The following is a 24,113-nucleotide window of genomic DNA, read 5'->3' on the forward strand; positions in this document are numbered from 1 at the left end:
CTCCATAAGCGCAAAATTTACAATTGAGTTTATGCCCCCTCATTTGATTGGCTTATACTGACTAGGTAGTAAAGAAATTAGCATTTTTGTTGGATACATTTTAAAGTTCAGACTCTTCTGAACGTTTTGATACCACATTTGTGCATGTATGTGAAAAATCCAGGGACTAGTTCGCGCTCAAAGATGTGTGTGATTTTGCACATTATGCAAATTAACTCGAAATCTAAGTGGGCGGAGCTTGATGGTTGTATATTAAAAGTCCTATTGAATTTAGTCAAGGAATGTATAGGAACTGGAATTTTGGTTCTAGGACCTACGGTGTAGGAGATATGGACCAAAAGTCAACATGGTCTGCTATAGCGCCACCATCAGGCCAATTTGGGTCCCTGTATGGGAATCTGGTCCTTGGAGTTAACTGAACCTTTTTGCCAAGTTTGGGGTTTCTAGGCATTACGGTCTAGGCTACGTGTGTGAACCCTAATAATAAATCCTGAAAGGCTGCTAAAAGTGTGCCAAAGGTCAGGTGTTCCACAAAAGACAGTGGTGCGCATTTGTACCTGATGTGTTAGAAAGTTGCTCTGCATTTGTTTGAAAGTCACATATAAATTTACAACTATCGTGTTTTGTATTTGTAAATCGCGTTGTGTTTGTTTGCCAATAGTACGATATTTGCGGAATATGTCCTTTAATATTTGACCTCCAAACGCCAGGAGGCGAAACGTTAAGAAATAAGAGCGTTATTTCAAATCATGCAGGAAAAAAAGAATTTTACGCATACATATACAATAAAAAAAATAGGATATATTGTTTTCCGTTCGCATGTAATGCTCAGATGCTATTGAAATTGATAATACGCAGTTAGAGAGTGTGATATACAGTTAGAGAGTGAGATACAGTTAGAGAGTGTGATATATGTGCTGCTGGGGTGAAGGGGAGCGGGGCGGAAGTGTTCCCCACACACAAGATGGCGGCGCTGCGGGTATCACCGCTGTCCTGGTGCGGCAGAGCCTTCCTTAATACTACAAAACCAGCGCATACGCCTCGGGTACGAAACCAGGTGTCCTTCAACTGCTCATGAGTCTTTTGTTCTACCATAAGTGATTAAGAAATTCAGGGTAACAATAGGTCGAGTTAAGCTAGCTAGCTTTGTAGCTAAGTTGCACAGCTAACCTAAGCAAGGTCACGGCGCCTCTTTTACACCGAGATCCGTCTGTTTGTTCTGTTGGGTTTTGAAGTAGCTAGAATTGCAAAGCAAAAAACTAATATATTGTCTGACATGAATGTCGTCCTTAACCAAATGTTTCAGATGTTTGGAAATCTGTTGTTAGCTGCCTAGGTCACAGTGTATATTGCCATTGCTAGTGTCTTTTTGTGTAAGGCGCTGTAATTCTTTGCTAGATTTTACATAGTCGTTCATCTACTTGAGGACAGTATGTCAAGGCAATTTAGTTTATAGCATTCTGTAATATAGACTTTTCCCGGGACACTGAGTTCACGCTATTAGTATCAAATGACATAACCAGCTAGGGTTGTGGTTTGTAACAATTAGCCTATGTCTCAGCAGTTACATGCAAGTTTTAACAAAAATATTTTCAACCTTACTAGGTCATTCACAGTGTAGCCCTAATTTTGACTATGAACATAAATAAATGACACAAATACCTACACGAGACGTTTTGAGTTTGTTCCGAGAGTAGAGGAAACTAGGAATATTCTACTTTTTTCTATCCCAATACCAGAGCTCAGGGTGACTCTTGATACAAAGTAAAGTGAGGTTGACATGTTAAAACCGCATTAAAGATTTTTTTTAGCATTTGCATATTTATAATATACATACTGCATGTGCAGGACTCTAAACCTTGTGCAGTATGGAGGTCTCAAATACATTTAGCATTTTTCATGTGTGGATTCCATTGTAAAGTTTTTAAAGATTAGGTGTGATATGAAATAGTAAAAGGTCAATTGAGTATGTGACTAGTCTGTGTGATATCTCTTCTAGGCCAACATGTCATTTGCAAGCTTACCTCGTGGGAGGAAGGTAGCCCTCACCACACTGGGGCTGTTGACCACAGGAGGGGCAGGACTAGCCCTGATGCTTCATCAGTCAGTCAAGGCTTCAGATCTAGAGCTGCACCCCCCCTCCTATCCCTGGAGCCATAACGGCTTGCTGTCTGCCCTCGACCACGCCAGGTAACACAACCTGCCCTAACACAAAACTGCAGCGTAGTGATGTGATACTGTTATCAGCACTGGCTAGTAATCTTAAAATGGTCAACATCACACTACTGTACTAAAACATTTTTGAAATTTCATTCTGAAAAATATTCCAATAAATAGTTTAAAGACATTAAGTAAGACAGCATGTAATGTTTGTCATTTTAGTTTTCCAGTGTTTTTTTTCTTATTAAATGTAAGTAATTAAAAAACCAAGCATCGTGAGTCATGCATCCTGCAAACTTGAACTTGCTTCATATTACACACTTGACTTGTTCTATAATGTTAAATACAGGTTGTTTTGAAAAGCGTACTTGTAACAAGAAATTTTGCAATGTTGGTGTTACTTCCTTTTGACAGTGTCCGCCGTGGATACCAGGTCTATAAGCAGGTGTGTGCTGCTTGTCACAGTATGGAGTTCCTGGCTTTTCGTAACCTGGTTGGAGTATCGCACACAGAGGAAGAGGTCAAAGCATTAGCTGAGGAGGTAACAAGATTCTCTTTTTCACAGACTACGTTTACATGCAGCCTGGTAATCCGTTATTAAATTAAAAGAGCTCACTCAGAAAAGAACACATCCATGTATACATCTCAGTCTAAGTAGCTAATGACTGAGGCTATTCTGATCACTTTCCTAATTGGAAACTTTAAGGATATTCTGAGCATATGTGGACTTTACAGTATTCACCATCGCAGGAGCCAGGAACACATGCTTCAAACTTAAAAAGACTTTATCTCAATATCTCTAAATATTTATCAGAATGGATGGTCATACAGTTTACAGTATTGAGCTGTTCAGACAACAGTATGAACAAATTAACAATGGTGTACAGGAATTATAAAATAAACCCCGCCCCAGTTTGTTGTCATGGAAATGTGTGGTTTGGATTTGAATACTTGTAGTGTTAACATAAATGGAAATTGGGGTACAGTTTGCATATAAATAGCTCAGTTTTAATCTAATCGAAATTCCACTTATTGGTTTGATGAGTCTTTGCATGTAAACAAAGCGTGTGTGTGGGTGGGTGGGTGGGTGGTTGCACGCATGTGTGCGCAAGCACGTGTGTGTGTGAGAGAGAGAGGTTACTGTGAAGACCCGAGATCACTTTCAGTGTACACTCATTACTGATTGATAACAGTAACTGTTAAAGTACTCTATTTGTGTTTTGTAAAGCATTATAATACCTATGTTGGACTCAAGCCCTAAGTCACGGCAAAAGCCTTTTGTCATATTTGCCAGTTACGTCATTCCTATACTTTGTTTATAGATCACATTTATCATGAGTGTTAATGCAACATCATACATCTTTTATCAGTTTGAAGTTGTGGATGGTCCTGATGAAACGGGAGAGATGTTTACCCGGCCTGGAAAGCTTTCGGATTACTTCCCCAAACCCTATGCTAATCCTGAGGCTGCTCGTGCTGCTAACAGTGGAGCTCTGCCTCCTGACCTCAGCTATATTGTCAATGCAAGGTAATGTTCACCCCAGTTTCAATTAACTGAGTTCCACAGGTACAGATTCAACAGATTTGGGTAAAGCTTTAATGAAAAAGGTTGTGCCAGTTTCATATTGAGTGAATTCAATTTTTAACATTTTACATATTCCCTTTTGCATACTGTTGGTGGGCCACTATTGTCAATATACATGTCTTGGGGACATCCCACTTTAAAACACTCATTTGCTTCACTGCTAATACAAACCACTGTTGTTTAATGATAGCTCTTTGATAGTCACCCATTACCATTCAGTTTACTATTCTCTCTCTTTTGCTCATACTTTTGCTCCTCCTCTTTCAGGCATGGAGGAGAGGACTATGTGTTCTCTCTGCTGACTGGATACTGTGACCCTCCAGCTGGGGTGTCTGTGAGGGAGGAGTTGTACTACAACCCCTACTTCCCTGGCCAGGCTATCGCCATGGCTCCACCCATCTACAACGAGGTTCTTGAATATGAAGATGGTGAGTTGTGGTGGTGAAACATTTCAGATGTGAATGCGGTAAAAAAAAATAAATTAAACCCATGCTTAGGGTCATGCTACATGTTCTCATGTTCTTCTGTTGCCATAGCGAAATTCCCACAGTTGGGTTGCATAAAGTGAGAATCTCATTTTACCTGCCCACAGGAACCCCAGCGACTATGAGTCAAGTGGCTAAAGATGTCTGCACTTTCCTAAGGTGGGCAGCTGAACCAGAGCATGACCAGCGTAAACGTATGGGACTAAAGGTTTGTAGTTCTTTACTACTCCAGCCTATATGTGAAATGTGCCATATTTTGTCAATTGTGATTTTTACACCCCAATCGAAATTTGTCCTCCGCTTTTAACCCATCTGTGCAGTCAGAACACACACACACACAAACTAGTGATTACTAGGGGGCTGTGGATCACACGTGCCCAGAGCGGTGGGCAGCCCTAGCCCGGGGAGCAGTTGGGGTTAGGTGCCTTGCTTAAGGGCACCTCAGTCATGGCCTGTCTGGGAATCGAACCCACGACCCTCCGGTCCCTAACCGCCAGGCCATGACTGCCCCCCGCCAGGCCATGACTGCCCCATACGACGTGACTATCCAGATGATATATTCAGAGTGTGTTCGCACTTTAATGGAATGGTAACAGATCGGAAATGGTATAGTTCAGTAATGTTGGCTTTATTACAGATCACTAAGACTGTATAAACATGATGACAATTACCTCTTCAACACACCTGTAATGATTTAATATTATTGAGTTTGGTCTTTGTCTAAACACTTTTAATTTGCTCCTGTTTTCTTGTTGTTCCAGATGGTATTGGGCTCCATTGTCTTCATCCCTCTGGTCTACTACTTAAAGAGACACAAGTGGTCTGTGCTGAAGAGCAGGAAGATTGCCTACAGGCCTCCCAAATAATGCTGGCTAGCTGCCTTCAGCCTTATTTGACTTCACCACAGTTGATTCACAATTGTCTGCTTTTTCAACATGCATATTGTATCAAGATATGGTTGTCCTAATCTCTTGGATGGAGATTGTGTCAAATAGCGTTCCATTTGCCTTATGGACTTGGGCTGTGGACGCTAACTAAACCTGTATTTTGTTTTACTGTACAAAAATAAATTATCTGAACAAAACAGATGAAGGTGGTTTTAGTATTGATCGATTTGCATTCTTTTTTTCTTTTTTTTTTTTTTGCCTCCTTGTGCATCTTGGTGACTGGTAGGTTCTACCAACTCTGTTGTGTAAATAGTGGTTACTACTCCATGCCCAAATAAATCCCCTTTATGGAGTATTATGTGTGGAATATTTATGCACTATAATCAAATGACTTTTAAGCAAATAATGTTATGTTCTTAACCAACATACACTATGATGAATGCAAAGTATGTGCAGGAGTTCTAAGACCTGCTTAACGTGGGACAATGATGGTTCCCCCTGAATGGTGACAAGTAGTGTAGGGTTGGCAACCATCCTGTCAAATATAATCTTTCCTTATTTGTAGGCTAAACATGTTTTGTGTTGAACTGATACAGGATGCGCTTTGTTGTGTATTTTTATAAATGGCAGAGAAATGCTGCTGATTAAACTGAGATGACAATATGGGGAGGTTTCCCAGACAGGGTTTAACTTAAGACAGGACTAGGCCTTAATCTGGAGTAGTTAATCATGTCTTTAAAAAGGGCTTTCTGAAACACAGATTAACTAATGGTTACTAACACCTGGACTATGGAGTCCTGAATTAAAGTAAATGAGCTTAATTTAAAACCACCTGTGACAGTCTGAATTAGCTGGAGCAAAGTTGCCTATAAAACATGGAATGGACCCAGAAATGTGTAAAATAACATTGAACGGGAGAGTCAGATACAAGTAAAACCATGGCTGCAGAGAAGAGACTCCGATCAAAAAACTTTACTGAGCATGAGAAAACTGTTAAAGCAAATAAGATAAGATAAACAACACACATCAGCTGCGGAATCAAAGAAAAGGAATGCCTGGAAATCTATTTACAATAAATTTAATGCAAGTGAACACACATCTACAAGAACATTACAACAACTCCAAGTAAGAATAATTGGCTTTATTAGGTTTCTCTTTTGTGAAATTAGTGAGTTGACATAAGTTACTTTATACAAGTGTTGTGGAAGAATATAAAAATAAGCCTCAAACAGACTGCTGCTGAAGCCCGAAGAGAGAGGTTTAAGACCGGTGGGGGGGGGGCTGCACATAAAGATCCTGACCAGGTGGATGAGTTACTGACAGGAATAATGGAGAGTCAGCAACCTTTGGAGAACATACCAGATGATGACCATATAGACAGTTCAGATGATGGATCTCAGGCACCTACTTTGGGTAAATTAATTCATTTAAATTAATAAATTTACATTTAAAACTGTATTTGTGTCAGTGTCATGTAATCTGCATTTATCTGAACTGTTGTGGTTTCAAAGAGAAAGTCACATGGTCAGAACTGAAGTGGAGTTGCAAAGTAGTTTTGCAAAGCAAAGTACCCTCCACATCCTCAACAACATGTGTGGCAGCGTCTGCCAGTAGGCCTACTTGTCAGTACAACAAAAGACTCACTATCCATGAAAGGCTGGCAAGTGAATTTCATGAACACAAGTTAAATTATCTTAAGGAGGAGCATGAAATGAAAATGAAGATCCTACAAGTAGAACTGGAAATGAAGATGAAGGAGAGAGGCATGCAAGTGTCTCAAATGCCACAGTAGTACATAAATCTATAAAATAAATATGTTGGATGTAATGGTTATTTCTGTAATGCACCAAACAAAATGTACACATTTACTTTGAAATAAAAATGTATTAACTCATTATATGTGAAATGTATATTTGAGCAGAAGATAAAAAAAATGGATAATGTTGAGAATATCTACTTAAAGTGGCACAGTGCAAATGAATCTGTGTATGCAAGTCCTTCTCTGGCGTCTACTGAAAATGGTGGTACATCTGGATTGTCATTCTCTTCAATTGGAGGATCAGGGCATCCACGCTGTTTCAGGTAGTTGTGTAGAACAGCTGTTGCAATGATGAGTGTTTTTCGAAGGCACTGAGATCGACTCTTCCAAATTCCAAACATGCGCTCTATTAGACCCCTAGTGCGCATGTGAGCCTGGTTATAGCGCCACTGCTCAGCTGTTGCTGGATGCAAGTATGGCGTAAACAAAAAATTCTTCTGGGCGTACCCACTGTCCCCTAGCAATATTCCACCGTGTACTCCTCTTTCAAATTGAGCATACAGAGATGAGTTAAGAAAAATACGAGAATCATGAGTAGCACCTTTCCAACGTGCAACAATGTTTGAAAACAGTAATTGGGGAGTGCATACACCTTGGACATTTATGGAAAACCAATTCTTGCGGTTCCTGTATTCCTCAGCATCTGGAGTAGATGGGCATTTTATGGGAATATGCAGCCTATGACTCCTGGAAAGTGCCCATATTCATAATAGAAATGTACTTTGTGGTTTACCTGGGTTGTAGCATCAGGGAAATTTATGTACTGTCCTCTTAGGTCACAAATGGCTCTGCATACTCTGTGAATGACTTTACATACTGTTGGTTCAATAACACCAACTAAATCCCCAATTTCTCGATGAAAGGTGCCACATGCCAAGAACCTTAAAGTCAAGAGCACTTGGAGACGAACAGGTAAAGGCCGTCCTCGCTGAGTCACAGATGAAAGCTTGTGTTCCAACAATGAGATAATCTCCATGGCATCTATTTTATACATTCTAAAACGATCTCTGAAACTAATGTCATCAAAATGTTGAAATGGGTCACTTCTGTCAGCAAGAACATCTCTAGATGGTGGTACTCTTTGGTCTTCATTGACATAGTCCAAGTAATCCATGTGTCTTCTTTGACAAACAACATTAATCTGAAGTTAAACATGCCTCCTGTCCGGTTTAATTTAAACCTCAATTTAGTCCTACATTAGCACTAATCTTCCTTCAAGAAATGCGATTAGATAATTCAGAATTAGACTAAATGTAGGACTATTTTGAGCCATGACTGAGAAAGCATATTTCTGTTACTCTGAGTTAAAAGGCCAATTTAGTCTAGGACTAGGCTTAATCTCTGTCTGGGAAACCGCCCCAATATTGCCAAAAGTAAGTGACATCCAAATCAAATCAAACGTTTTATTTATATAGCGCTTTTTACAACAGTTGTCACACTGCAGCTTTACAAGTGTCCGAGTCCAAGCCCCCAGTGAGCAAGCCAAGGGCAACAGTGGCAAGGAAAAACTCCCTAAGGGCATGAGGAAGAAACCTTGAGAGGAACCAAGACTCAGGGGGGAACCCATCCTCCTCTGGCTGACACCAGTCATGCCGTCCCATTCCTAAACCATAGGGTTCAATATAACGGTCCACCCTTTGCAGCTAGAACTGCTTCAACTCTTATGGAAATTCTGTCCACAAGGTTTAGGAGTGTGATTATGGGGATTTTTGACCATTCATCCAGAAGCGCATTTGTGAGGTCTCATACTGATACAAATGTCTTGGTATGTTGAAGCATTCAGTTCCTTTCACTGAAACTAAGGGGCCAAGCCTAGCACCACAAAACAACCCCACACCATAATCCCCCCTCCACCAAACTTACACTTGGCACAGTGCAGAAATACCGTTCTCCTGGCAACCGCCAAACCCAGACACATCCATCAGATTGCCAGATGGAGAAGCGTGATTCGTCACTCCAGAGAACGCGCCTCCACTGCTCTAGAGTCCAGTGGCAGCGTGCTTTACACCACTGCATCTGACGCTTTGTATTGCGGTGATGAATGGCTTGGATGCAGCTGCTCATGGAAACCCATTCCATGAAGCTCTCTGTGCACTACTTTCTTGGTCCAGCTTTAGGATGTGGGTGGATGGACCCATGTGAAAAGTTTGTATCCATAGCAAAGGATGATGGCTCAGGCTCAGGCACCACACATGGTCATGGGAGGATGCTGCACCTGGTGTGTAGGATGCCACAGTTGGCGTTGGAGCAGAACTACAAGCACCTGCGTTCACTAAAAGATTCACAGTGGAAGATGGAACCTCTGGCATCACTGCCGGTAGTGGGCAATCGGTGACTAGGGATGGTGCTCGTTTCACCGTCCCTGAACATTATTCCAGTGCATATAAACCCTGCATGAATAGTTGATGGTGTTGCAGCCAGGGGAAGGGCACTTTTCACAGATCATAAATGGTCATTGTGTGACAAGCCTCTGCAGTGGCCCTGTAACAGCTCTCGTCCGTTCCATGTTGTGAGCTATTATAATGGACAGAACCATGAGACAACCTCAGTTTTAAAGACTCTTTTATTGAAACCCACAGGGCTGCAGTTGGACCTCGTCAGAACTCTGAAAAACAATAAACCACTGTGATTATCTTGCACTATTCAGGGTGGCCCACTAGTGGTGTAGAGGATTACAAAATTCCATGCATTTTTAACTGTTTATTGTGGGTTTTGAAAGGTAGTTCAACTTACCTGTTCGTCCCAGCATGTTTGCAGCCTCTTACAGGTCAATGGACCTGAGCCCAGGGGTTTGTGGGGTTTTGTAGTTTGAGGTTGTTACAGGTGGAACGTTCCATTTCGGATGTTTGAGCCGGGGGAGTGGACCTGCTTTTATGGTTCTGGTTCTGAAAAGGGGATTCCAGCATGAATGTTTTATTATGAAATGTTTTATATTCATACTAAAATATTGCTTAAATAATAAAATGTTTGATTTAAGATAAAATAGACAAAGGTAATTATAACTTGTGCATTTTAAACCTTACCTGCGGGCGTGCCGGTCGGTGGTTGAATCCAAGGGGTAAGGTGTTTGTAAAAGGCAGAGCTTTGGGATAAGAGAGAGGGGCTGACTTGGAATGCAGATGAGTTCAAGTTCCTACCTGAGTGGAGCTTCTCTGTTCTCCCTGTGTCTGTGTGAAATTCCTCCAGGGTCTCCGGTTTCCTTCCACAGTCCAAACACATGGAGATTACGTAAATTGGTCGTCCCTGACAAATCTGTCCTGGGTATGTCCTCTCTCCCCTTCCTGCACCCAAATCAGATTCTGGTTAGGGGTATGCTGTGTGCAAATGGATGCCTCTTCTGAGATTTGTGAGAGACTTGTTACCAGTGTTAAAATTGTAAAGCAACCAAATGCGCTATATAAATTGAATATTCAGTCATTCATAGACAAACCTGCTAAACTAAAATGAATAAATTGATGTGAATAAATTAAATACATACTGATTCTACATATAGTCTAGCTTAATATGTACCTTCTTTTGGCTCAACCCATGGTGCAAATCAGCATCCATCAGGTAGTTTTTCAGAAGGATTGTTTGTTCTGAGGAGAAAACCCTCTTGAGCAGGGGTGCCCACAGTTTTCAGCTTGCGAGCTACTTATAAGATGACCAAGTCAGAAAGATCTACCGGGGTAGCGGCGAACGTAATTTGTTGAGCGGGGGGGGGTGGCGAACGTAATTTGTTGAGCGGAGGGGGGGGGGGGTGGCGAACGTAAACGTAATTGAACGTTGAGTGGACTGCAGATTGGCTACCGTGAATGTCAATCAAAATACAACCGTCAGTGCAGATGTGCGATTCATCTACTACTATTTTATGTGACGCGATCTACGCACATTCCTTCGCGATCGACCGACACTTCGACCGACACTTCGACGTAATGAGCACCCCTGCTCTTGAGGGTCTAGTACTCTGGGAAGTGTTTTGGATCCCTGGTACTCAAGCCTCTGCCTCTTCTTGTGAAAGCGGTACAGGGTCACATGACAAATCCCACATGAATTGACCACTCCTCTGACTTATTTGCCAAAATAGAAAGTGAGACCTATCTGTCTCCCTCTTTCTAATACTGACAATCGCATGTGTTTTCACTATTAGCATGAAACTGATTATCATTAACTTAGCAGGTAATCTAGTTTATATAGGCCTAATAAATAAGCTTATAGTAATTAGTTTCACTTATCTGACACTGCCCTCATTCTTTTTTTATAATAAAGAATGGACATGAGAGAACTGTGCTGAATATTACCCCACTTACTGCTGCTCGTTTGATGTGACAGTTTGACACATGCTAGTTTTTTCAATTTTTAGCTTACAAACAGTGATTTTAATACTTGGAGTTTGGATTCCGAGACATTTCCAACCCAGGGCAGTGGGTTTATCCTTCATCCACACTGGTTAGTCAGGGCAACGGGTTGATGTTTCATCATAGCTGGTTAGGCAGGAGGTGGCTGGACCAGGATGGATCTCTGAAAAGGGTCATCTCTCCTCATCTCAGTGTTTCTTGTGTAGACGGGCAGCCATGTAGAAAAATAAAACGAAAAATTTGCTCTGTATGAGGTCATATGCGGGACAGATGAAATTGAAACATTTCTGGAGTGTGGCAGCAACTCCGGCATGAAATTTAATTATTACAGCCTAGCTAAAAAGACAAAACCAGAAGGTAACACAGACTTTCTGAGACATTGGCATCCATCCACTGCACCATGAACAAACTTGAGTGACCATGTGCAGTGTCAAGGATGACAGCACCAGCGCTCCAGTTTTCCATAAAACCCTTCTGTAATGTATTGTTGAAAATGCATATGTGGTGTGCGTTCTGTATGTCCTGAATGGGCACACGTGCTGAGAGGCGGGAAGTGTTCAAAAGAGGCGGAGTTCTTCTAAGGCAAAAAAGAAAGTAAGCGCACGTTGAAAAACCAGCTCCCGTCTCGTTCCTGTTATATTGTACACATTATAAGTACATTACACCTTCGTCCGTGAACCCCTGCATCTGTACCTTTATCTAAGGAGGAACATTATTTATCAAACGCTAAATTGAATAATGACTTAAAGATTGAGACTGTGTCAGAGTCTCAGACACATTGTGGAAGGTTAATCCAAAGTTGGGGGGCCTTATGAGAAGAGGCTCTTCCCCCCGCTGTTATCTTATTAATTGTTGGAACTAATAAAAAGCCAGCACCCTGTGATCTTAGTGGATGTGGGGATTCATAATAGGAAATAAGTTCCTGGAGGTAATCAGGAGCAAGCATGTGCAGTGCTTTATAAATCAGTAGAAGAATTTTTAAATCAATACGGAATTTAACTGGGAGCCATATAGATTCCTATATGAGCATCCTGACAGTAGTGAGTTACAGTAGTCTAGTCTGGAGCTAACAAAGGCATGTACCAATTTTTCTGCATCATCCTGTGATAATGCATTTCCTAACTTGGCATAGTTGCGGAGATGTAGAAAGCTATCTGAGTAGTATTATCTATGTATTTATCAAAAGATAGGTCAGAGTTGAATATGACGCTGAGATTTTTGGCTACTGTACCAGGCATAATTTAGCATTAGATTTGGTATTTTCTGTCTTGTGGCCTTTGAGCCCAGAAGGAGAACCTCCATTTTGTCGTCATTAAGTTGGAGGAAGTTTAGACATCCAGCATTTAACATCTCTTACACAGGCCTCAATTTTTCCTAAAGACACCATGTTTGTTTATAACTATACCCAATGGTAGCATATATAATGTAAATAATAGTGGTCCTAAAATTGAGCCTTGCAGGACCCCATATTTCACTTTTGTGTGCGTTTGGACAGAATATCATTGAGCTCTACAAACTGATAGTGATTAGTTAAGTAAGAATTAAACCATGAAAGGGCTGTGCCTGAGATTCCAACCCAGCTTTCTAACCGTTCTAGCAAGATCCTGTGATCTGTTGTGTCGAAAGCTGCTCTAAGATCCAGAAGCACTAGTAGAGATACATAGCCTTGATCTGAGGCAAGGAGGAGATCATTTGTTACTTTAACTAGGGCTGTTTCAGTACTGTGGTGGGGCCTAAATCCAGTTGGAACGTTTCAAATATGTGATTCCTATGCAGATATGAGCATAATTGCTGGGCTACAGCTTTTTCTATGATCTTGCATATAAATGATATGTTCAAAATGGGTCTATAATTAGATAGCACAGTCGGATCAAGATTTGGTTTCTTGATCAGAGGTTTAATAACCGCTAATTTACAGGATTTGGGCATGTGACCTATTGTAATGGATGAGTTAACTAATGGATCTTTATGATTGGAGGAATTCAAAGTGTTACAACCATCCCATTTTGCAACTGTCTCTGGTCTCCTCCCTCTTACAGACCATAGTTCTTATACTATTTTGCTGCATGATTACATAATTCTTCCGTTGACATGAATTACACAGAGGCAAATACACTCTGGACGACAAAGACTGGGACAGAAACAGAGTGGGTGATAACTTGGGGAACAGACACAGGGTCACGTACTCGGACAGACACTACTACGGGGACAGGAACCAACACAAAACAAGGGATGGGACAGGGGAGCAAGAGGAACATGGGCACAGAGGACAAACAAGCATAGGATGGAGCAACCAATACATTAAGTCCATGCCCACTGGTGGGAAGAACAGTCTCCGGGGAAACAGGAGGGAACTGTGGACAGGCAGCAGGGACTGGCGGGAACGGCTGACATGCCGCTGGGACCAGTGGAGTCCGCTGGCGGGCAGCGGGAACAGGCGGCGACCCCCTCTGGGCCGCGGGAACGGGCGACAGCCTCTTCCGGGTTGCGGGAAAGGGCGGTGGCCACTCCTGGGCCTCCGGCGCATACTCCGGCCTCTCTTGGACCTCTGACTCTCGCGCAGGTCCCTCCTGGGCCTCCGGCACTCGATCTGGCCTCTCCTGGGGAGCGTGGCCACTACTACCCCCCCCCCCCCCCCCCCCAATCACCAGAGTCTCGCTCCCTCGCTGTGTCCTTGTATGATCGGTTGTTATGTAACGTTGCTCACGCTGCAGAGCTAGGAGGCGGACACAAACACTGAGGAGAACGAGATTTATTGAAGGGGGTTCCATAGACGTGGTCGTTAGGGGAGGCATGGGTCATATCAGGAGGGCAGTCCATACACAACAGATAGATAGGCATACTGACAAACATACTAGACAAGGCAGGGAAATGCAGAACCGGCAGTTACACACGCTAAGAGAAACAATACTCATGACTAGACAAAAACAGCAGAGATCACAAAAGACACAGAGCAGATTGAACAGCAAAAGAGCATGAATAACAAATGAACAAAAGAACCGAAAACTGACTAGGGGAACACAGGGACTAAAAATACACAGAACTAACAAGACACAGGTGGAGACACTGATGACACGGCCGTGGCAGACGGAGGGAAACCATGGTAACAGACAAGCAGGAAACAACACAGACACGAGGAGCAGGGGACCTTTCTGACACTTGCATTAATTGTACAATTCAAAATTTGAAACATACATTGCCATAGCAATCAAAGTTCTAATGACTCGCAAAAACACAAACTCCTGTCACGTAGGGCTACGTCCCCCTCTCTAGCTGTAAGTGTTTCATACTTCCTTGATGTCACTTGTATTAACTGGTGATACTGCGACAACGCACTGTAGTTCTGTCTGAAGTGCGAATTAATAAAGGGTTTATAGTAATAACTGCTATCCATTGTGGTGTTTCGCTGCTACAATATGAAACTCGGCGGCGTGGTGAAAGTCAGTGATTGGATATTGCATAACTTTTTGCGTGTCGCGATCATATGTCAATGTTAAACAGATCTGGCAACTGGGGTCCAGTATTTCCCAAAGAGCCATCCAGCATTTCACTGAGGTTGCTGCAAATGTGATGGCTGAGTGGGGAATCAGGGAAAAGGTCTGTGTCAGGGTTATGGATGCAGCCCACAACATTGTTGCAAGCATCAACCAGCTGAACTTGTGACATATTCATTGTTTTGACTACATGCTGAATTTGATTGTGAAAAAGTCCCTTGGTCAAACCTCTGAGCTGGAAAACATTCTAAGTCGGGCCTGTAAAATAGTGGGACACTTTAAATCCAGCACTACTGCAAAGAAGAAGTTGAGTGCTGATCAAATCAACATTTACTGCAACCTTTTAATCAGGAAACTGGTCCAGTCATTACTAGCACTCTGGCCAGCAACTTAAGAATCAGTTTGAATGATAACTTCAGTGGATTGGAAAAAGTCACCTCCCTCTCTTTGGCGACACTACTGGATCCCCGATTCAAGGAAATTTTCTGTCTTGTAGATATTTGAAAGAGCCACATCTGGCTCAAGAACAGGACCCACTAAAATATTGGGCTGCACGAAAGACCATATAGACCTATCCATATCTTGTGGAAATTTTCTACAAAATATTTGTGCATACCAGCATCGTCTGTACCATGTGAATGCATTATTTCTAAAGCTGGAGAACTAGTCAGCCAAACAAAGGAGCAGACTGAAACCGTCAACTGTTTAAAAAGTTTTATTTCTCAATAAAAACCTTTCCTAAATCTTTTGTTTGTGTTACTCATAGAAAGACCATTTATTTAATTTCTGGGGGAATGCTTATAATTATTTTACTTTTGTGTAATGTGTTGTGATGAAAACAAACAAACCACACTATTTTTAACCCGTTATTGTAGATATGGTATTTGAAGCAGTCTCAGTGTTACAGTGAGGTCCGGCGCTTGAGCGGCTGCTATGGCTTCAGATCACCACCAGATGTCACTGTTATTACTTATACTGAAGCATTGATGCTTCCAATCATTTTCAGCACAATTCTAAGGAAAGCCTCATAAGGCCTAATTAGGTAGGACGCAAGTGTGGACTGTTAGGGGTTTTAATAACAACACACAGAAGACACTGATATTAAATGAAGTAAAACGGTAGCCAAACACTCGAATGAACACCGAATGACAATACTAATACATAGAACAAGGGGCACATTAAAGCTAGCATCAAGGACATCAGTACACAAGATTACAGATAGCATAGACACCAGAAGTTAGTGATGTTACCCTTGAATCTTGGTAATCACGGTTCGAATCACGGTGCCGATGCTTGATTCGTTCTACCTTGACCACATGTGAACTATGACGTACGAAGCTTCGTTTCGGCACACAGTCACATTAGTGCTTCAGGGAATGATTCAAAAGCAGCAAAACCTGGTGCGCACTTCGAGGGTCATAGGCCCTTTTCACAACAAAGCGGAAATACGTCACCGCCGGGTAAAGCAAGTTCCTGTACTCGCAGAAGATAGTTGTTGACAATTCACCTCAGCTTGGAGCATGTATTTACTTCATCCCTGCCGTCGCTGCCGAGACTGAATTTTGAAGACGTAGCTAGATGCTAGCGGACTGGAGTTAGATGCTACAGCAAATGTTCAAATCTTCCACAACCTCTGCCTCTGGTGGACGAACGTGTACTCCCAGCTGAGAGCTTGATCTGTCAAACGCGGACAGCAACTGTTCCACTGAACCCGGCTGGGAACAGCACCAACTTTTAGTCGCGAGCTTCCTACTATGTAGTCTGCAGCAGTGAAATGCTGCCTACACACAAAGATGCTCCGTATCACAACGTTTTTCCCTTCATCTCTCCTAATTGCACAAACCCATTTTCTTTTTTGCTCGTCGTCAGCCGGAAAACCATAGAAATTGAGATACGACTGTTTTTGCTTCGAGATCGAGCACCCTGGAACACTACAAAACCTCTTGTTATTGGACTCTGCCATTGTTTAATGTGTAACGGAAGTAGGCCTAACTTTACCCTGCGACAAGAGCTTCCGGAAGAAAAAATGCGGAAGTGTGATACACAGAGAGATCCATTAAATAATGTGACAATTGCCCCTACACAAGCACATTCACTCTACACTGTAAAAAAAAACAGTTTTTTTACAGGTTTTTCCCAATAAATTTTACAGTTTTTTCCTGTATTTTAAAATGACAGGGAAAGTGTATTACAATTACCAGAACAAACTGTTTATTTAAAAATGTCATGTGATTTAACAAGAAAAATCTGTATAAATTAAATACATTATAAATCTGTTTTTTAACAATTCTTAGATAATAATTTTAACTAAACAAACTGTAAAAAGAAAGTAATATTGATTAATCTTAATGAGACAAAGTAATAGAATCTTCTGGAATTAATTTCAAGGAAATATTACAAGACAACATTGATGCATGTTTTAATTTAAGTTTTGACATGTTAAATATGTGATTTTCATGTTATAAAAGTGAGTAAAAAGTAAAATGTTCTTGACTGTGATTTATTTTTATATTTATAACATACATAAAGAGTTAAGGCATTCCAGATCCATCTCATTTTCATGCATTCATATGCACTGTATCTGTATCACTGTATCTACACTGTAAACCCGGATTAGGTTTTAATAAATTATTTTAGTAATCATTAATTATTATTTCATGTTTCATAAAAAATATTGCCATTACTAAATAAAACTAGTTGTTATCATTATTGAGCTGAAATAGGCATTGCAATGATCATGTTAAGTAAAGATAACTGAATATGTTAAGTTTATGATTGGTAGGGGTGGGGCCTGTTTGAATCGGACCACTGCACAGTGTGCATGAAGAGTTGTTCTGGTTGTGCATATTGTTTGAAGAACCTTTCGTTATCACCCCGCTGCAGCCCAAATGCATGAGTTTTGAAATCAGTGTTTCTTCAAATGAGTATTTGCAACGTCAGCTTTCAGTGCATGTAACTTATTTAGTTAACGCGTAATATATTCTTATCGGTTCATATAGTGCTAGAACATGTGTCTGGCATTCCTGTCCGATCATAGTTTAACTATAACCGTAGCGTTGAAATGTGTGTTCTGACGGTTCGGAGTTTATGGCTCATTTTAACTATTAATTAGTGGTGGGACTTTAACGCGTTAATTTCGATTAATTAATTACAGGAAAATTAACGCACTAAAAAAATTAACGCATTTTAACGCATTTAACGGACGAGACACTTTTGCACCGTGGAATGTTTCTCAGTGCGCGAGTTCCGGGCATACAGATTATATGGACGCACAATAAGATCATGATGGAGATGACTGAAGAGGCTACGCTGGTGGATGGGAAATTTAAATATAAGAAACTTCCAGATGGAAGTACAAACAAAAATAGTGTTATTTGCACTTTATGTAGGAAGGAGTTCGCTTATCACAGGAGCACTTCCACCCTTGTTACCACCTCAACGCAAAACATGTTGCGGCTAAAGCTGGGCGTACACTGTGCGATATTTTAAATCGTGTACTCAGCTCCAGCTCAAACTGTACGACTAAATCGCAGGGAGAGTCGGCTCGTGGAGCTGCTTCAACAGTGAGATACTCTCACGAGGAGCGATTTGAATTTCAAACATGTTTGATGTTCTTGCAACGCTGCGATTTCTGATCGGGAGTTGGTCGTGAGGTGTGAATCGTTCCTCGTTTACCTGTGTAAACTATACTATGCACGACACGCGATTGAGCCGAAACGAGTGAAAAATCGGCTGAAAATGGGCCAAAAATCGCACAGTGTACGCCCAGCTTAACGCGCAGGTCAGTAATGGTAACTTAGCTTATTCCTAGTACGATAGGGTGACCAAACGTCCGTAATTCACATCCTGTGAGGAAACGTCCTGGTTTTTAAATTACCTTCATTGGACCATTAAGACTGGATTAAACTTTCGCGAATGGCGCGCGACTCCGCACGCGTTTATACATGATGCGTCACATTATTTGTGTTGTCCGCTCCCTGTGGTCGAAGATAAATCCTTACAAGAAGCGCTGCGAATTGCATCAACTGATGCAAGTTACGAACTACCGTCCAGGGGTGAGTTTCCCAAAACGTATAGCGCCAAGTACTTCTTAACCTCGTACGTAAGAACGTTTTGGGAAACTCACCCCAGAAAGACAATGTCGAAGAAAATCCAGCAGCTGTATGATGAGGAAAGAATTAAAACAGGTTATTGTGAAGAGTGCCACAAATGTGGCTCTGACTGGGGATCACTGGACCTCTGTTAGCAACAAGAATGATCTTGGTGTGACAGCTCATATTATAGATGATGAATCTATAGATGATGAAGATCCAGTCATTTGCTTTGAGCATGCAGAAGACCACTTCTAGGCACTATGGAGATGCCTGTGGCAGAGGCCTGGGAAATTAAAGAAAGTCTACCATCTAAAATGGTATTAAAAAACATCTTCTGATTTACTTAAATTCTTCCAATATCCTGAGCAAAACTCCCTAAATTAAACAACATTTTTGGTCAGAATTTCCAATGTTCTGAACTGTTTTCTGCACACTACACATATATTTGTCTTCGTAGTAGACTGGTGGAAAAATAAACAAGATGTTGAAGTTTATGATTATGTTCATTGATTCATTCATCATTCAAACTTAAATGAATATTTCTCATGTTAAATACTGAAATGCGATTAAAATGCGATTAATTTCGATTAATTAATTACAAAGCTTCCGATTAATTCGATTAATTTTTTTGATCGCGTCCCACCCCTACTATTAATGTTATATATATTTTTATATTGAAGCGTCGGTCCAATGGGGGACGGCGCTACTTCCCATGAGTCTCTGCGACTCCGGTATCGTTATCTGTTAATGTGATGTCTATGCATGTGTTGATTAATTGTGTACTTGATTATGTGCATTACTTGGTTTAAGTCCCCCTTCATCAATTTATGTAGTTGTACTGTGTGAATTATTCTATGCCATGTTTGTGTAGTGTTGTCGTGTTATTGCCGTTCTCTCATGTTTTGTGTCTAAATTAAGTCTCTTCTGCGTGATCGTGGGGTCTGGCGTGATTATGTTGTTGAGGCAGTTTGAATTTAAAAAGCCTTGTGCTGCGGTGGATCTGTTTGCTACCTCTCCTTCCTACACCACACTGCAATATTGTTATAATTGAATGTGAACTAGAGTAAAGACCACATTCAATTTTAGGAATATTTCCTTTAAAATGACAGTGTTGCATGTTAAGTGTTATAATCACCGTTTTTTTACAGTTTATGTATGTTTTTAAATTTACAGTACTTATCTGTTTTTTTACATAAACTGTAAAAAACGGTAATTTTCTGGAAACGGGGGCGCCAGAAAATTGCCGTTTTTTTACAGTTTGTGTATGTTTTTAAATTTACAGTACTTATCTGTTTTTTTACAGTAATTTTCTGGCGCCCCCATTTCCAGAAAATTACCGTTTTTTTACACTTTTTTTTTTACAGTGTATACATAAAGTTCTTTCATACAATTATTCCCGTCATATAACCCATGAAGCAAATCTACATTTGTCTTGCCTATAGAAAAATAGGTAGGATATGAATAATAGTGAATATATAATCAATAAAATGGAGAAGAGAAACAAGCAACAATGTGCAAATAGAGTTATGAGTGTAGTTTCTCCAGTGTGCCTTATCAAGAAACATTCTGAGTGTATTATTAATTCAAAATATATTATGGTATTTTAATATATTACATTAAATTACCCAGACATCAAAGTATTCTGCCATTTGTTTTATCAGTTTTTTTATTATTATTTAAAACTCAAATGTCATGTCCATGCTCTGGAACAGTTTTAATAACTATATTTTTCTTAAAATTACGTCCGCTAAATACACAAAGCACTTTCAGGTTTTGGCCACCAGATGCCGCTAATGTATACTGTTTTATGAAGCTCCGAGTAATGAATCTTTTTTCGATACAGTTAGGAAAAAGGCTTCAGAAAACCTCGGTTTGCCATCACTACCAGAAGTACTTACAATAACCAACATGCCCCTGCATGCCCATTGGGAGTCATTCAGTATAAAGATTTTATATGCAACTGGTATGTACATTAAGCATTTATTTGCAGGTTCTTAAGAGTTTACCTCTGGTTAATACTTATGGAGATGTACCACCAAATTAATGTAGGCTACATTTTATACTTTTTTTTTTTTGCATTGTGAGAATGGTTTCTTCTGTCTACAAGGAATTCAAACTGTACTTGCAACTAATTTAACAATTAATTCTTTTTGCTTTTTTGTTCTTTTTGCTTTGCAGCTGTTCTCCATAATGTACCTATAAAACAGGAAATGTATAACTCTAATTTATAACTCCAACTGTACTATCTAATTATTGACCCATTTCGAACATATCATTTATATCCAATATCATAGAAAAAGCTGTAGCCCAGCAATTATGCCTATATCTGCATAGGAATCACATATTTGAAACGTTCCAATCTGGATTTAGGCCCCATCACAGTACTGAAACAGCATTAGTCAAAGTAACAAATGATCTCCTCCTTGCTTCAGATCAAGGCTATGTATCACTGTTAGTACTTCTTGATCTTAGTGCAGCTTTCGACACAATTGATCATAGGATCTTGCTAGAATGGTTAGAAAGTATTTGTGAAATGAAATGAAATGAAATGTGCCAATTTGTCAATTGTGATTTTCAATTGTGTCCTACATACCCATCTGTGCAATTAGAACACACGCAGAAACACACACTAGTGATTACTAGGGGGCTGTGGTGCACACACACACTAGTGATTACTAGGGGGCTGTGGTGCACACATGCTGGGATGTAGCAGCATACAGCATGGGCCCTGTATACTCTCAATGTCAGTGGGCCTCTATAAATGCCAGTAAATGAGGCACATGAGCAAAATGGGCCTCTCTCTCTAATCGGGCCCTGGGTAGTCAGGTCCACTTTTCCCTCCACTACCACGCCCATGCACACGTGCCCAGAGTGGTGCGCAGTCCTAGCCCGGCACCCGGGGAACAGTTGGGGTTAGGTGCCTTGCTCTAGGGCACCTCAGTCATGGCCTCAGGCCTGGGAATCAAACCCACGACCCTCCGGTCACAAGACCAGTTCCCTACCACAGGACCATGAAGCTGGGTTGGAATCTCAGGCACAACCCTTTCATGGTTAAATTGTTACTTAACTACCAGTAATCGCTATCAGTTTGTAGAGCTCAATAATATTCTGTCCAAAGTCAAACACACAAAAGTGAAATATGAAGTGCAGCAAGGCTCCATCTTAGGACCACTGTTTGTGTCCCTCCTTTGAACGGGGAACAGCCTGCCCAAGGGTATGAATTCACACCAGATATGAATGAGCCAGATGTAAATGGTGAATGTGGGACTGATCTGGGCCAGAATAGTTTTACTGTCTGAAATGAGTCTGGTGCAGATCTGTTCCAGATATGGCCCAAAACTTGTTGTCAGCTTCTGGTTCAGATTTGGCCCAAATGTGTGCTTAACTTTTGGCTGATATGTGGTCCTAATCTGGTGCATATGTGGCCCAAATCTTGCAACCAGGAGTTGTCCACTCAAGTGCTGTCAATCCATGTGGCAAGTGTGCCAGATGAAAATGGGGAATGTGGGCCAGAATAATTTTGCCATCTGGGTACAGCTGATGTGGTTATAAAATCAATGTATTCCAAAGGGAGGATGGAGGGATGAATAAAGTGGTGAAAAATAATTGGACCTTTATTGATATCAGACCAGGTGTACTATATATAGGTATTTTGGTTGTAATATTCATATAAATCATACGAGCTAGAAGGCAGTGAAAAATGAATTGAAGTGAATGGGTGAAAAGCAAGGGATGGAAAATAAGTTATAAAAGAGTGATAGAGTTGTGAAACGTGGATGAATCATTTCTATTCATCACTGGACCATGCATATAAAGTTTGATGGATTTATCTTGAAATCTGACAAAATGAGAGCAGTTTCAAAATTGGCCCCATTCTATGGACAAAATGGCTCGGTTGGAGGCATAAAATAGGTGGATGCAGGTGGTGTATCTGTCTAAAAAGCACGAGCAACTCATTCGGGAATAGGGCAGAGGTTCCTACAAAGTTCCTACAAAGTAAGAAGAAGTAAGAAGAAGATTAAGAAGAACAGCAAGTTGGCTTTGTCAAAACAACTTAATAACACTAAGATGGCTTTGTCAAGCTAACTTACTAACTAATACTGAGAAGTGATGTTATTGCTCCAGGCCGGAGAATTAAAAATATATGTTGTTTTCGATCCTCCTGAGTGCTACGGTAACAACCGATCTTTGGTACATTACATTTTATTAAAAACACTTTACCCTTGAATCATGTGTCTTTGTTTGGATATAGGCTAGATAATGCTGTGCCGTTTGCTGCGATTTATAATTAAAGTTTAACCCATATTTATGCATAGAAATACGGAAATCACGAATATCATCTGTAGTGTCCATGCGAGGGGATTCAGATGTGATTCGTTGGTATCTCAAAATAACTATCTCGAAATAATTATGTAGTATATCGAAATAATGAGACAGCAATTTACGTAATGATATCTGCTAGATTGGTCTTTTAATTTTAGGTGGCGGGAATTGGCTTCCACAAATATAGCAAGTTAAAAATGATTACATTTCTTTGTTTTTATATTGATTTTGTACTTTAATAATATGAGATGTTTGGAAGTTTGGACGCTGATTGTGACGAACTCACTTTTTTATCAGCCCTGTGTCGTAATAGTGGTATTTTGCATACCGATCTCTAAACTCTTTTTTTCCCTGGTGGCGTTTTTATGAATTACTCTACCGGAAAATACCGGAAAGAATACATAGTGTGTAAGGAATCACGTGGGCGTAAAATATGCTAATATACAATTCTCAGGAATGCAAGAGTCATTTACATAGAGAACCTGAGTTTTTGCTAAATGTGACGTGGCCCATTGTGAGTGATGATGAATTAGCGATCTCTGCAGTTTGTTTGGAAAATAGAACAGTATAAATATAGTATAATATAGAACAATATAAATATTGGATTCATTGTCCATAAACTTATTTGCAGATGTAGACGTAAAAGTCCTCACCAACCTGGCTTGCACTAATAAATCCAGCAAGCTTGAGTAAAATCCTGGGAAGGAGTTTTTACTTTCTGAACCTGGAATGCCCACCGCTGTTTATTTGTAGGTTTTTAAAAGTGTGTTCGTACAACGTTTTTGAAAGACTCCTAAAAGATATCCTTATGTGTCATATATATAATACTACAACATTCGAAACAGTAGTTAATTTTTATATATTTATAACAGTTTTAAAAAATGCAAGAGAAAGTAAAACATCGTCGGTGAGCAACGCGGTGTAATGTT

At 40.5% G+C, this 24,113-nt stretch overlaps 1 protein-coding gene and 1 long non-coding RNA gene across 2 annotated transcripts; one reads left to right on the top strand and one right to left on the bottom strand.

Annotated features, from left to right (window-relative positions):
* The first annotated feature begins 887 nt into the window (after window positions 1-887).
* Window positions 888-5,470, top strand: cyc1 (cytochrome c-1). The gene is made up of 7 exons (XM_077013754.1): window positions 888-1,045; window positions 2,000-2,190; window positions 2,575-2,701; window positions 3,531-3,688; window positions 4,013-4,173; window positions 4,338-4,438; window positions 4,992-5,470. Exons 1-7 carry the CDS (start codon window positions 965-967, stop codon window positions 5,094-5,096), a joined length of 924 nt encoding a protein of 307 aa, XP_076869869.1. The 5' UTR covers window positions 888-964; the 3' UTR covers window positions 5,097-5,470.
* A 3,978-nt stretch (window positions 5,471-9,448) lies between these two features.
* On the bottom strand, window positions 9,449-24,072 carry LOC143521005 (uncharacterized). Its single transcript, XR_013132582.1, has 5 exons — window positions 23,842-24,072; window positions 11,302-11,470; window positions 10,074-10,217; window positions 9,670-9,821; window positions 9,449-9,541 (listed from the first exon to the last, which is right to left on the bottom strand). It is a non-coding gene; the product is annotated as an uncharacterized LOC143521005 (long non-coding RNA).
* Window positions 24,073-24,113: the final 41 nt, after the last annotated feature.

The sequence above is a fragment of the Brachyhypopomus gauderio genome, chromosome 8 (genome assembly GCF_052324685.1).
Source record: "Brachyhypopomus gauderio isolate BG-103 chromosome 8, BGAUD_0.2, whole genome shotgun sequence".
In the NCBI taxonomy this organism is placed as follows: domain Eukaryota; kingdom Metazoa; phylum Chordata; class Actinopteri; order Gymnotiformes; family Hypopomidae; genus Brachyhypopomus; species Brachyhypopomus gauderio.